This window comes from Histomonas meleagridis, assembly GCF_020186115.1.
Source record: "Histomonas meleagridis strain 2922-C6/04-10x chromosome Unknown contig_10, whole genome shotgun sequence".
Lineage (NCBI taxonomy): Eukaryota > Parabasalia > Tritrichomonadida > Dientamoebidae > Histomonas > Histomonas meleagridis.
In genome coordinates, this window is record NW_027150747.1 from 168,519 (window position 1) to 182,215 (window position 13,697).

Genomic DNA, 13,697 nt, shown 5'->3' on the forward strand with positions numbered 1-13,697 from the left:
TTGAATCGTCCATTAAGGAAAAACATTAAAAGACATTCAAGTACGGAAAAGTTTGAAACGAAAATATATTTCACAAAAGGCATAAATTATTTAGATAAATTTATTATTAATGAAGTTAAGTTATTAATATATTTATATAACTTCGATAAATGGTATCGAATTGATAATAATTTAATTAACTTACGAAAGAAATTTAATGAATTAATTTTAGGAATAAAATTAAAGAAATTAAATACAAAATTAATGAAAGAATTTAATTCCATTTTTATTAACAGATTAATTTTTTGCTTTAGTCACTTTAATGACGGATTTATGGGCCGTAATTTGATTGTTCTTGGAAATTGCGCGTTCCAATATTATCAAATTGCGCATTATTTGTACAAAAAATTAAACAGAAAAAAATTTAAAAAAATGTCAAAAAAATTGTTGAAATTTTGTTTGATAAATATTAAAGGCGATGGTTTCTTTTATTCGTTTTTCGTGGCTCAGAAAATTATGTTCTCGTATCCGGACATAATGAGTTTGTTCCCGCTGAAGGTGCAAAACGCTTTGAAGTTTCTGCAATATAATTTTTTCGAAATTTTAAAAGAAATGGATTCAAAGTTATATATTGAATCTAAAGAATGCAGACAGTATTTAGCTTAATTGTTTTTAATAAAAATGTTTTAAAAAAAATTGTTTTTTGAGCAAAATTGCATTGTCGCTTTTGATTTACTTCGAAAAAGTTAAAATTTCACTTTTGCTTGCTTTACACACTATCGTCATAAAAACGATGACTTTTGAATGGTTTTGATCGGTAACTGAATTTAATTAAATATAAATATCTTGGAGAAAAATTATAATAAATCATTAAAATATGATCTAATCAACTTCACTATTTTACCATAATATTAAATTAAAATTAAGCAGGTTAAAAATATTTTGCAAATACATTGAGATGAAACTTCATATTCATCTTTGAAAACATCAAATTCATAGCCATAACGCACATGAGGAAAATTTGATTTTCATTTGCTTGATTAATGCAATTTTAATGTGAAACATTGTTTTTTTACACAAGTGTAAAATTAATTTTTATTATTGATATATTTTATTAGAAGTAATTTCTGTTTCTGTGTTGATTTATACATCATAAATTTTAATTATAAAAAAAATTTTCAGTGATTTTTTGAGTAACGATCAATGAATCCTAATTTTTCTGATAAAATAAAAATTACCATAAATGATATGGATAAAATGTTAAGTTTGTATCGATTCTTTCTTTATCTTTAGAAAGATAACAACATTTCTAAATCATTAATTGATATTGAATGACTATTCAAATTGACTCAAATTTTGAAATAATTTTTATTTGAAATGATTGGTCGGGAGGCTAAAAGTGCCAGGAAAAGCGGTTTTTTGGGAGGTTCCGCTTCTCAATCTCTAATGGACCCCATTTCACTCCACTCTTTTTTTTCGAATGGAAAAGTTTCTAGCATTCATCAATAGCTGCGATCCTGTATTGGCAAAGGAAGCTATATGCGAAGATGCAATTTTTTATGCGCCAACTTCACCAGAACCATTAAGAGGACCTGAAGGTTATGTTGAAACAGTTAAATTCATGAGATCCGGTTTCTCGGATATCCAATGGGCAATCATTCAATCTGTAAAAGAAGGAGATAAAATTGCTGTTTATTGGTCACTTACAGGAACTCACGACGGAACTTTTATGGGAGTTCCACCAACTGGAAGAAAGATTCAAGGAAGAAGCATGTGCATTTATGAATTCAAAGATGGAAAAATTTTGAAAGAAACAGGAATTCCCGATATTTTTGGAATTCTTCAGCAAATCGGAGGAATTCCATCACCTCAATAAACTTCTTTAAAAAATTCAGTTTTTATGCTGTAATATCAATCAAATGAGAAGAATTTTGAACCATTGTAACTTTCACATGTGAATGTATTGCAATACATTAAGCTACTCTCAAGCTTGTTATTAATGCGAATAGAAACAACAATATATTGTTCAATCTGTATCATTTTCATTTTAATCATTTTAACAACTACATCGAATTTTTGGTACATTCAATCGTTATTGTGAAAACTTTCAAGATGCAGATGAAAATTTTATATTCAGCTTTACAGACACATCAAATCAAGAAAAAGAGAAATTGTTTATTTCTAATGTTTTTATTGAGTTCCGAAGTATTGCGGGTAAGTTGTTGCCAATTCTTCTGCAAATTCAGCAATTTCCTGATTTTCCATTGCACAAATTTCATTGAAAGTATCCAACGAATAAAACTCATTAAATTCTGTTGCAATGAAATCATCGAAACCTTCAATACTAAGAAGTATTTTAATTGCTGTTAAAGCTTTCTTTCTGATTTCATCATCTTCAATATCCAAAGCTTTAATCATTATGCCTAAAGCTCCTTCATGTAATATTTGTATTAAAGAATCAATTGACGCAGTTTGTGTTGCATTACCAATAGCTTCTTCAATGTTATATCGCATATCAAATGTTCCATCATCATATCTTAATACTAATGGTTTCATTACTTCTCTTTGTATCATAAAATCAGTCATTGCTTCACTTGTCATAATATTACTAATTGCATCTGCTGTTAACATTACTATGCTTTCGTCTGGATCAAGTAACAATTGAATAAGTGAATCATAATCAAAATTTTCAATAAAATGATCAGTATAATAATAAATTGATGAAATAATTTTAAGAATTGGTTCAATAAGTTCATTATTTTTTGTGTGCAATGCTTCAGTAAGAAAATTAACAAATATGGAACTGGCTATAAGTGCATGTGCCATAGATGTAGAACGAATAAGTGATGGAACAATCCAAAATATCCAATAATTATCGACTTGATTCGAGATTTTGGAAAGAGAAAAGACGATAGCTTTGAAAAAGTCGGGAAAAAAATTTGATGTATCAGCAAAAGAAAGGAGATAAAGAAGCTGCGTTATATGTTTATAGATCTTTGGATTTGTATAGTGAACAGAAAGAACAATAATGATTGGTTCAAGTGTAAGTTGATCTAGAATAAGTTGAGAAAATCGTAGAGGATTTGTTGACACTATGTTTATAAGAATTCGAAGAAGATTTACAATGACTTTTGGCTCAGAGTGTATAAGAAATTGTCCAATAGTTGGAATAATTTCAAGAGATAAGAAAAATTTCGAAAATTCTTCACTATCACAAAGATTTGAAATTATTTTAAGACACTTAGCTTTGATGTATACGTCAATTTGAATGTCATCAGAGAGACCATGTCCAAGAAGAATTTTGACTGTATTAAATTGATTTAAAATATCAATATTTTTAAATATAAATGATGATGAAAGCTTATAAAGTTCTTCTAGTGATTCTATGAAGTTATCAAAATCTGAGTTAAATCCTGATTCTTGGAAGATTTTCATAATTTCTAAAGCATCATTTGGATTTGACAGATCTGGTTTTGGAGTACGATTAATCTTTTGATCACTAGGATAAAATGCTACTCTTCTATTTTTTTTTTTGGATTCAGCTAATTTGTAATTACTAATAATTGAAAATATGACCGTTAAAAACCGTTCTGACCAGTGTTTTTTCAATGACAAAAATAATTGAGAATTAATATTTTGACATATAAAGACCGAGAAAGAAAAAATGCTAAGAAATACCCAAAAAAATGATGAAAAAATACTTGATTTATCTGGCGAAAATTATTGGTGTAAGGTAACATACACAAAACTTCAAGCAAGTTTAATTCCTGGATTAATTAGTATTGATCTTTCAACAAATCATATCACTTATGATTCTGCTCAATTACTTGCAGAATATTTTAGCACAAGCGATACGCTTCGTTTTGTTTCGCTTATCGAAACCCACATAACCACAGAATCATCAATTTTAATTTTTGAATCTCTTGCTTCATCACAAATTATTGAATTTTATGCAGATGACAATATATTTAATGTTGATGCCTGTAAAGTTCTAGGTGAAACTCTCTCCAAAGATCCACCACTTCAAGTTCTGAGCTTATGTGGATGTGATATTACAGCTGAAGGTGGTGATTTTATTTCAAATTCTCTTGTCTCTAATACGCATCTTAAACATCTTCGTCTTGAATCCAATTCTATTTATGATAGTTCTGCCAAAAACTTTGGTCTTGTCTTACCAAATACATCGCTTGAATATTTTGGTATATCAGATAATCAAATTTGGTTTGAAGGCACTGATGCCATAATCGAAGGAGCAAAAAGCAGTCATTTACATTCATTAGACTTAGGATATAATATGGTAAATTTGCGTTTACTTTCGCAATGTTTAGTTTCTAATCCAAACATTAAATCATTAAGTATTAGTGGCTGCAAAGTTAAAGAAGAAGAAGTTATTGAATTTTTGGAATCACTTCCATCCACAGCCTTAGAGACACTTATTATGGATGGCTTTAATTTTTATACGTTACCAATTTCATGGCCTAAAGTTAAAGATGTCACATGGAATAATGCATCTTATTTTGATGCTCTTCTTGTGATTTTATCATATTTCCAATCGATACATGATTTAAGGCTTGGCTTTTTAGATTTAAATCAAATTTCGTCGGTACAAAAAGTATTAGAAAACAATGAAAAAAATGATTTAATCATTAGTTTACATGATTTTGGTAAAACGAATTGTTGTTGGCTATTTATATTTCCTGGATTTAGAGTTATTAGTCCAACAAATACATTTGTATGGAAGAATAATGTAACAAATCAAAACCCAAATATCATTGGTACGATACTTGAAAATGTATTAATTGAAGATCGAGATGAAACTGAAAGAATCGAAAATATCATTATGCAAAACGTTAGCATAACTGATGAGTTTTTAAGTGGAATGTTGGAATGTATTAAAGATAATCCATTAGTTACATTGGATTTATGTGGTAATAATTTAACAAATGTTTCAATTGATGAAATATTAAATTATTTACCTGTATTGAGAATTAATAATTTGTTTTTGGAGGGTAATAATTTCGATGATGAAGCATTATCGAAGTTATTTAATGGAATTAAAGAGAATTTTGATTTGACTGAAATTTCATTTACTTTTGTTTCCGATGATTTAAATGAATTATCAGTACATAATTGTTTTGTAGAACTCGGAAAAGTAATTAAGGAAAATACAAACATTAAAAGAATTAAAGCATCTGGAAAAATTACTTCAAATGACGTATTGGAAATTGTTTCGAACCTTTCGTTTAATTCCAACCTAAAAATTCTCGAAATAGATACGGAACATTGTAAAAAATATATGTGTCCAGACCCTGAAATGGATGAAAATGTACAAATCGCTTTCGATCATTTATATGAAAAATTGTATACAACTTTAAGAGATAAGAAATCTTTGTGTAAGCTAAGTGCAATCGTGTATCCTTTGTTCACTGACGTGTTCGCGTATAGCGAAAAGGCAATAAAAATGTGGCCTGAAATTGAGGCGAGAATGAATGCAAATGCGCAATGACATTTTAGAGATTGTGTGTAAAAATAATATTATTTTAAATTGTAAAATGTTGTGGTTCAAATCGGATTAGAATGAAAAGATTAATTTGAATAGAAAGAAATTTTTTATGAACAGTTTTCGATTTATTGAACATTAAAAAATATTAGAAATAATCACAATAATAATATTTATTAAACATACAAAAAAAATTATAATGTTTTTCAATCAGAATCAAAAGCGGAATCAGCATCAGTGAACTCGTCGTCATCCATTCCAATTTGTGAAGCTTCGTTTGCGACAGCATAAACTTCACTTTCGAGCGCGCTGACCTTTTCCTTTACTTCGCCCGATATTGTCGATGGCAATGCCTCCTTCACAAGTTCATCAATTTCATCTGTACATTCATGTAACTGGTTTCTTCTTTCGCGTAATGCATCAATAATAATGTGTTTATATTCATCAGTACAAAACATAAAATTTCGTTTGTCCATTAAATCGATCAAATATCGCATTTCTTGGAAAAAATTAGAGTAATTTGAAACATATTGATCAACTAAAAAGTTCAATTTTTTGCTTTGTCGTTGATTTCTAATTTCTGTTTTCGTCGGCCCATTTGTAAAAAAGCTCTCAATAATTTTAAATTGAGGATATAAATTGGAAAAACGTTCAGACCATTGATGAAGTGCATATGGAAAAATATGACTTATTCGCTCTGAAAACTCTGGAGGTAGCGGAAGATTGTCATAAAATAATTTAAGGAAATCAATAACATACGAATGAGCAAAAAGTTGGCGAAAATGTGCAGAACGAGATATAAAAAAATGCAAAATTTGTAAACACAAAAAACGAACTTGAGATGAATCATTCTTGGATCTATCTTGAAGTAGTGAAAAAAATGGAGGATAAAGTAAATTATTCCTTCTAAGCAATTTTGAAAGATTCCCCAAAATCTCTTTATTTAATTCATCACAATATCTTTTGGAAGGAGTAAGCTTACGAATTAATATTGATAAATCATTTGGTTCCATTAGAGATAACGTTTATTTTAAAATTGACGATTTGGGGTACCCCATCAATGTGATCACCTCAAAAAGTGGTACAAAGAAATGGAAGCACAAATCAGCGAAATCCAAAAGCTCGTTTTTAATGGAAAAGTCCCTCTTCGTTTTGTCTTTCCAAGTATTGCCGCTCCTTTATGCTTCGATGCTAATCGTACCATTTCTTTAGGATATTTTACATACAATTTTCTCGGATACTTTATCGAAAAGGAAGAAAATTTGAAGGACATGTGGTTCTGCGCTGAAGGTCAACCAATAAAATGGCAATTACCATTAGGTGTAATTTATGATGTTCTCAGGCCAAATGTCGAAACATTCTCTCCACTAACCATAGAAGTACGGTTTGATAATTTTCCAGAAGGGAAAGTTCTCCGTTGTGATTCTTTCCAAACAGCTATCCAATTTTTCAATCATACTTTCAAAGAATCATGTTTTTTGGCATATGGTAATTGTAACCTTGTCCAAGCCAACACAGATATTCACAAAAATATTGCAGAATCTGTAGTTGAAAATGATTATTCAAAGTTTAAAAACTTATTTGAATTGCACACAAAGGAAATTTCCTCCTGGAAAATGTGGCCGATTAAATTCTTAGATAAAGAATTTAATGTTACAAATTCTCTGTTGACTGCAGAGGATGGACAAACACTAAAAAGTGCACTCGAATTCAAAGGAATTAATGCAGAAAAAGTGACAATCCATGGAGTGAATATTCCCCTCGAGTCACCACTCAAGGATTTAATGAGCATTATGGTATATCCTGATGGATTTCTATATGCTTCTACTAACTAATAAATCTTTAACGCACGATATGTTTTTAGCTCATGAAATTATTTATAAGGAATTTTTAATTAAAAAAATGAATAAAATATGAATAAATACATCGAAATTTATAATTTATGATTAAAAAAAGTTGGTTTTAAAACAAACATCCTAAATCAAAAGCAATCATTTTAAGAATTAACAAATTTATGAAAAGTTTTCTAAACTAAAATTCAAAAATTCAACTAAAATTTTTCATTAATGAATCCAAGATGCACCTTATTTAAAAATTTTTGTGGCTTTGATGATGGAAAATGTAACACGCCTTTATTAAGACATGTTATGTGAAAATTTTTGTTGGAGGAATACATTTAGCAAAATGGCTTCTTCTAGCATGACCTATGTGATTTCAAACAGAACAAGAATGTGGCGTGGATCTACACAGTCAATATCCGTTGATCCATCCTCAATGGGATCATGGAACTGTTGTTCAATTTGTTATCACCCAGCACGAATTCCATATTGTTGTCCAAATGGTGATGTATTCTGTAAAGAATGCATCCTTGAATGCCTTTTATCACACCCTTCAGCTGCAAAAATAAAAGAAAAGGAAACAAATGAGAAAGATATTAATTTATTCCTTCAAACGCAAAAAATAGCCCCAATAGAAGATAACCCAGTTGAGCAACAGGAAAAAGCAATTCCAGTTAAACCACAAAAGAAACGCGTTAAAGTTAGATGCCCAGCATGCAAAAAGCGTATTAAGTGGAATATGATGCTTCCACTTAGTTATGCAGAAAATAGTGAAGGGCCAATATGTTGTGGTTGTCAAGGTGCACTCATTGGCAGTTGTAGAGCAGAAAGACTTCCATGTTCACATGTAATTTGTTCGGAATGTTACAACCATATGGTTTCAATAGACAAGCAATGTCCAAAATGTGGGCAAAAATTCAATTCTCCTGATGAAGCAATCTTATTGAACAAAACAGTTCTTGAAAAAATTGGTTCTGATGGTTGTATTTCTATTAAGGCAGCTGCAATGATTGCTCCCTTCGGATGAAAAAAAATATATAAAATACATTTTTAGGTGGATTTTGACTATTTATTTTTCTGTTTGTTTTGATCGTTTTCTTATTTTGTTGTAAATCATTCAATATTTTTAACATATTCAGTGAAATCGTTTTTTAATTTTCAAAAAAATTTAAAATGGGAGGGAATGTTCCTTCGGTTGTTTCGAGTGGAACAGGAATTTTAAGTAGCTTTAACTTATGGGAAGAAAAAGTACATCATGCATGTTATACACATGATGATTTTATTGATTCTTTTTCGCATGACTTATTTTCTTTAAAGCCACAAGAAATACAGTGTTTGCTGATGACAAACCCTCGTTTAATTCCAAATATTAAATCAGCACTTGAATATCTTCTTCAAGATAATAATCAAAGTGCAACAGACAAACAAATTTTGCAACCTTTAAATAGTGAATATCAAGTTTGTAGGAAAATTACTCAAAATAGAATCATTCAATACCAACATAAAGAACCAAAATTAAATGACACCGAAAAGCCATCAAGTGAATCTGAAAACACAACAACAAACTCTGCTACAGACAAAAGCGAAACCGAAAAACCATCAATATTTAAAACATTAAAATTATTACCAAATGAAATATTTTCTTCAAAGTCAATTTCATCCGATCTCAAAAAGCAACTTGCTAGTTTTAAGGATATTGATACCTCACCACCGATAAATCTTTTCCAAAAAGAAAGTTTCAAAAAAGATAATTGTTTTAGTGGTTTAGTATCTTCTCGAACAGTAAATACTTATGGCGTTGTTAGCAATGGCAATTTTTTGTTTACTTTAAGTAATGATTCAGTTATTAGTATCTTCTCAATTCTTGAAAATGGGTCAATTTTACCACCGTTTGTAAAGAACATTGCAATTGAAGAAGATCCGTCAGCATTTTTATCACTAACTCCAACATCATTAATTGTAACAAGTCAAAATAAGAAATATACGTTTGATCTCACAACATTAATATCAAGGGACATACAAACGAATGAGAACTCTGAAAGGCTGGCTCTTCCACCTTCATTAATAACCAAAACTAATCATTATTCATTTGGTATTTCAGATGGAATTGTAAACGTTTCAATTGACAAAAGCTTCACCGTAACGGTCTCCGCCGTTGAAACCGGTAAAGTTATTCAAAAAGTCAAATTGAAGTCACATTCAAATGTTGGCACCAAAGAAGAGATACCAGAATTATTATCACCCCAATTATTAACTTCACCAGCCGAGACTAATGGTGCATTCCTTGGTTTTTATGTTTCTGTTGATAATAATCATTATTTATATCGATTATTTTCATTGATCAATGGAAATCATATTTTAGATGAAATCATTGAAACTAACAATCAAATAATTTCTATTAATATTGACATGGTCAATCGCCAATATTGGTATGCCACAAGTATTTCTGGACGAATTGTAATTCAAGCATATCAATATGATGGAATTATTAATCCATTTATATATAACACCAAACTTTTTAATGGGCAAAAACTTGATTTATTATTAGGGAAAATTAATGATATATTAATTTGTTCGATTAATTCGCCACATCAATTATTACAATATTCAAATGAACAAGAAATCATTGAAATCATAAATATCATTGAAAAACTATTAAATTCATATCAATCGTTATCAAAGAAAAATGAATTCTTTGTATTAATTCAAGATTTATATTTATTTATATTAATTAATACCAAAAATTTATTAATAAAAGAACCTAAGAATGAAACAATTAAAATGAAATTAATTGAACATTTAAAGAAAATGATTAATATAATGAACGATGAAAAAGGAGTTGATAACTTATCAATGATATTAATTGAGTTATTTGATTATTTATTTTGTCTTGATTCATATTTATTATATTTGATATTAATCCAAAATATAAATTCACGAACATATGCATATTCATTACAAAAGTTTTGTAATTCAAAACGATTTTATACACTTCAAATCTTTAAGAAGAATCCGATTTCGAATATTATTAAGAATCAATCAGAAATATCATCAAAAGTTTTAATGTTTTTTTATGCACATCAACGATCATTAATTCGAGCAGTTTCAGAATCATTAAAAAATGACACTTTTTCAAGCATTAAATTATATAATCATTCTACTTATGAGAACACTCCATTAGATTATTTATTTGATTATTCACAAGAAATTATTGATTTATTTATATTTTATATGGTTAAATCTAAGACATATGAAGAATTTATATCAACATCAATTTTTAAGTTATTTAATAATTTCTTGTTTTTGTTATGGGGTTTATCTGAATATCATAGTGTAGCACAAATTATTTTACCATTATTATGTGTATTACCAAGTTCATTATCATCATTCTTCATGACAGTTGGTATTGATATTCATAATAATGATAAAGCTAATGAGCCATTAATGAATTTAGGATATTCATTTGGTTTATTTGCAGGTACATTAATTAAAGGTGGCGATGTATCTAAATTTGAATCCGATTATAAATGGTTCATTCGACCTAATATGGATTTAATTGAAACGCCTGAATTAATTGATGATTTAGATAAAGAATTAACTAATGAAGAAAAAGATATATTTATTAATTCCGGTGAAAAAATTATGGGTTTAATATATAATAAATGGAGACAACCATTAAATCGAAAATTAACACCACAAATTCAAGAATTAGATCGTTTAGTGATTCAAGCAATTTCTTTACATACAAATACTATTAATGATTTAAAAAAAGGGAATTTAACTAAAGATTTACGTAGTGATTTAGAACAAATGCTTCGAGTGAGAAATCAAGCTATGCAAGATATACGAAAAAATTGTTCAATTGATCGAATAATTAATAAAGCTCGAATGTTAATACGTATGAAAACACAATTCGAAGATAATGATCTTAAGGCGAAACTAATGGGGGATTATTTAATGTCTAAAGATTCGTCGGAAAGATTTTTACATTTCATTAAGAATCAAACAATTCGATTAGAATTAACAGGAATTGGATTCGATTTAATCCAATCACATTATGATGAAGCTAATGAACATAAAACTAATAACGCTTATAATGCTGCAGTAGCATCAGCATTATCACAAATTGATTCATTTGATAGTTTAGCATCGATATTAAAATATCAAAAGAAATCATTTATATCAATTTCACAATTTTTACGATTAATAGTTAAAAGTAATTCACCTTATTTAATATTAATAGCACATAAAATTATTAGTTGTAATGCCGCACCTTTAGAAGATGTTATTGAATTAATTAAATCTATTGTACCTTCTTTAAAGAATGATCCAAATAATTTTAAGTTATTTGCATTATGTTATCAAAAAATTGGTTTAGTGCCAACTATTTATAATGATTTACCTGATTTTATGAATATGCAACCAATTGATTGGTTTTTCTTTTCTGATTCATTATTAAAAGGGAAGCCAAGTTATGAATATATACAAAAATTCTTTAATTTTATTAATAATGATAATATTCCTCAAGATAATGTTAAATATATTGTGAATTGTATTTATAATATATTTAATTATCAAAACTTTACTACTGAAGAATTAAAGCCTTTTGTTAGACAAATATTCGATTTAATTGGTTATAATTATAATAATTTAATACGTATAGATATTGCTTGTGAATTATGTGAAATATTTCAACATTTATTAGAAAATGATTCGAATGGAAAAGTAGTTTTAGTTGAGTTATTAAAATCTTTTAATCCTGAAACTGCTAATGATAATGAATTATGTGCTTTATTTTCAATTCTTGGAGGTGGATTTGAAGTAATGAGAAAGTTTTGTACTATTTCTTATAATATAATTCGTACTAAAATTTCTCATGCTGTTATATTAGATGATAAAATTATCGAATTACCTATTAATGAAGAAACTATTTCTAAGCCGAATAATTTATTAAATTCTTATCCTGAAACTATATTTCGATTTGATCCTAAAACATTTCCTGAGTTTAATTATATTTTAAGTTTCCATGAAAAATGTTTAAATAATATGCATAAGATTTATTCGCCTTTATATTTTAGTTGTTTATCATTTTATTTACGTATTTCTAATTTCATTGTTAATATCCCTAAAGAAGTTTCTGAGAATTTAATAAATAAATTATCATTAATCATGAATCCTATTGATTCTATTCAAGAAACAGTGAATTCAATGCTTTATTCCAAAAATAAGAAAATAATTGAAAAATTCGGTTTGTTTTCTGTGATGAAATCAACAAAAACTAAATATATAACTTATATATCACCACCAATTAAATCGCAAGGAATGTCACAAATATCAATTATTCCAAATAAAAATAAAAAGTTTAATTGTTTCATTGGTGTAGTAAATGATACATTAACATCAAATGTGAAGTTTAATATGGTACAATTCCCTAATTCAATAGTATATCCATCACGAACACGATTAATGGAACCAATCAAATCAATTAATTCCTTTAATTTCATATTAAACGCAACCAAGAAATTAGTTACGTTTAAGAAGTCGATACATTTTCCTAAATGTGAAGGAAACTTTAAATTATTTATTGTATGTGAACCTGAAATAATCAACGAAATTAATGTTGAAAATCCGGACGAAATCTTTGATGAAAATATGGAACCATATTTATCAGTAATTGGCGACTTAAATTATTTCTCTGATGAGCCATTGTTTGATTTACCGAAATGGTGTCAAAAGTCTAAATCGGAAGCGAAAAAGTTCATTTCGGAAGGTAAAATGCCTCCTTATCGTGAGTTAATCCCTGATCGCTTTGATGAGCAACCACAATATGAAGTACCATATGACATATGTTTACATATTGATCATTGTGAAGAGACTACGAAATATTTAATCGATTTAACTATAGCACATTATTGTAAGTTTTTATCAAGCGAATGGGGAACTGTAATTATAATGGAATTCATTATAAATGGATTCGTAATACCAAATCATTTAATGATGAGATTATTCTCATTGTTAATAGTTCCATTAGAACCATTTTATCCAGAAAACCTTAAAAATTCACAATTCCCATTCCAACTTGAGAAATCAATACTTTTACCACATGCGGAAATGAATGAACTTAATTTCCACTTAGAAAATGATGCGCAATATGCATTACAAATCATAAAACAAAATAAAGAATTCCCAACTTTGTTGGAACAAAGAATTAGCGCAATGATGGCAACGCCTTCATTCCATCTCTTTACTTCTTCAGAATTAAAACTTACATATTTCGGATACGGACATTTAGAAGACGAATTTACAATTAACATCGAAAATTCCGAAATTTTATTACTTTCAATCCCTTTGTTTAATCATTGTACTGGAAATAAAATCAT

At 28.3% G+C, this 13,697-nt stretch overlaps 5 protein-coding genes across 5 annotated transcripts; 3 read left to right on the top strand and 2 right to left on the bottom strand.

Moving 5' to 3' along the window:
* Positions 1–1,459: 1,459 nt before the first annotated feature.
* On the top strand, positions 1,460–1,855 carry GO595_000425 (ester cyclase; the record flags this gene model as incomplete). Its single annotated transcript, XM_067917356.1, has 1 exon — positions 1,460–1,855. One exon carries the CDS (start codon positions 1,460–1,462, stop codon positions 1,853–1,855), a length of 396 nt encoding a protein of 131 aa, XP_067779413.1.
* Positions 1,856–2,169: 314 nt separating this feature from the next.
* On the bottom strand, positions 2,170–3,414 carry GO595_000426 (uncharacterized protein; the record flags this gene model as incomplete). Its single annotated transcript, XM_067917367.1, has 1 exon — positions 2,170–3,414. One exon carries the CDS (start codon positions 3,412–3,414, stop codon positions 2,170–2,172), a length of 1,245 nt encoding a protein of 414 aa, XP_067779414.1.
* A 2,271-nt stretch (positions 3,415–5,685) lies between these two features.
* On the bottom strand, positions 5,686–5,955 carry GO595_000427 (uncharacterized protein; the record flags this gene model as incomplete). The annotated part of the gene is made up of 1 exon (XM_067917378.1): positions 5,686–5,955. The coding sequence occupies one exon, from the start codon at positions 5,953–5,955 to the stop codon at positions 5,686–5,688; it is 270 nt and encodes an 89-aa protein (XP_067779415.1).
* A 615-nt stretch (positions 5,956–6,570) lies between these two features.
* On the top strand, positions 6,571–7,314 carry GO595_000428 (uncharacterized protein; the record flags this gene model as incomplete). Its single annotated transcript, XM_067917389.1, has 1 exon — positions 6,571–7,314. One exon carries the CDS (start codon positions 6,571–6,573, stop codon positions 7,312–7,314), a length of 744 nt encoding a protein of 247 aa, XP_067779416.1.
* A 439-nt stretch (positions 7,315–7,753) lies between these two features.
* GO595_000429 (nitric oxide synthase-interacting protein) lies at positions 7,754–8,344 on the top strand (the record flags this gene model as incomplete). Its single annotated transcript, XM_067917400.1, has 1 exon — positions 7,754–8,344. The coding sequence occupies one exon, from the start codon at positions 7,754–7,756 to the stop codon at positions 8,342–8,344; it is 591 nt and encodes a 196-aa protein (XP_067779417.1).
* Positions 8,345–13,697: the final 5,353 nt, after the last annotated feature.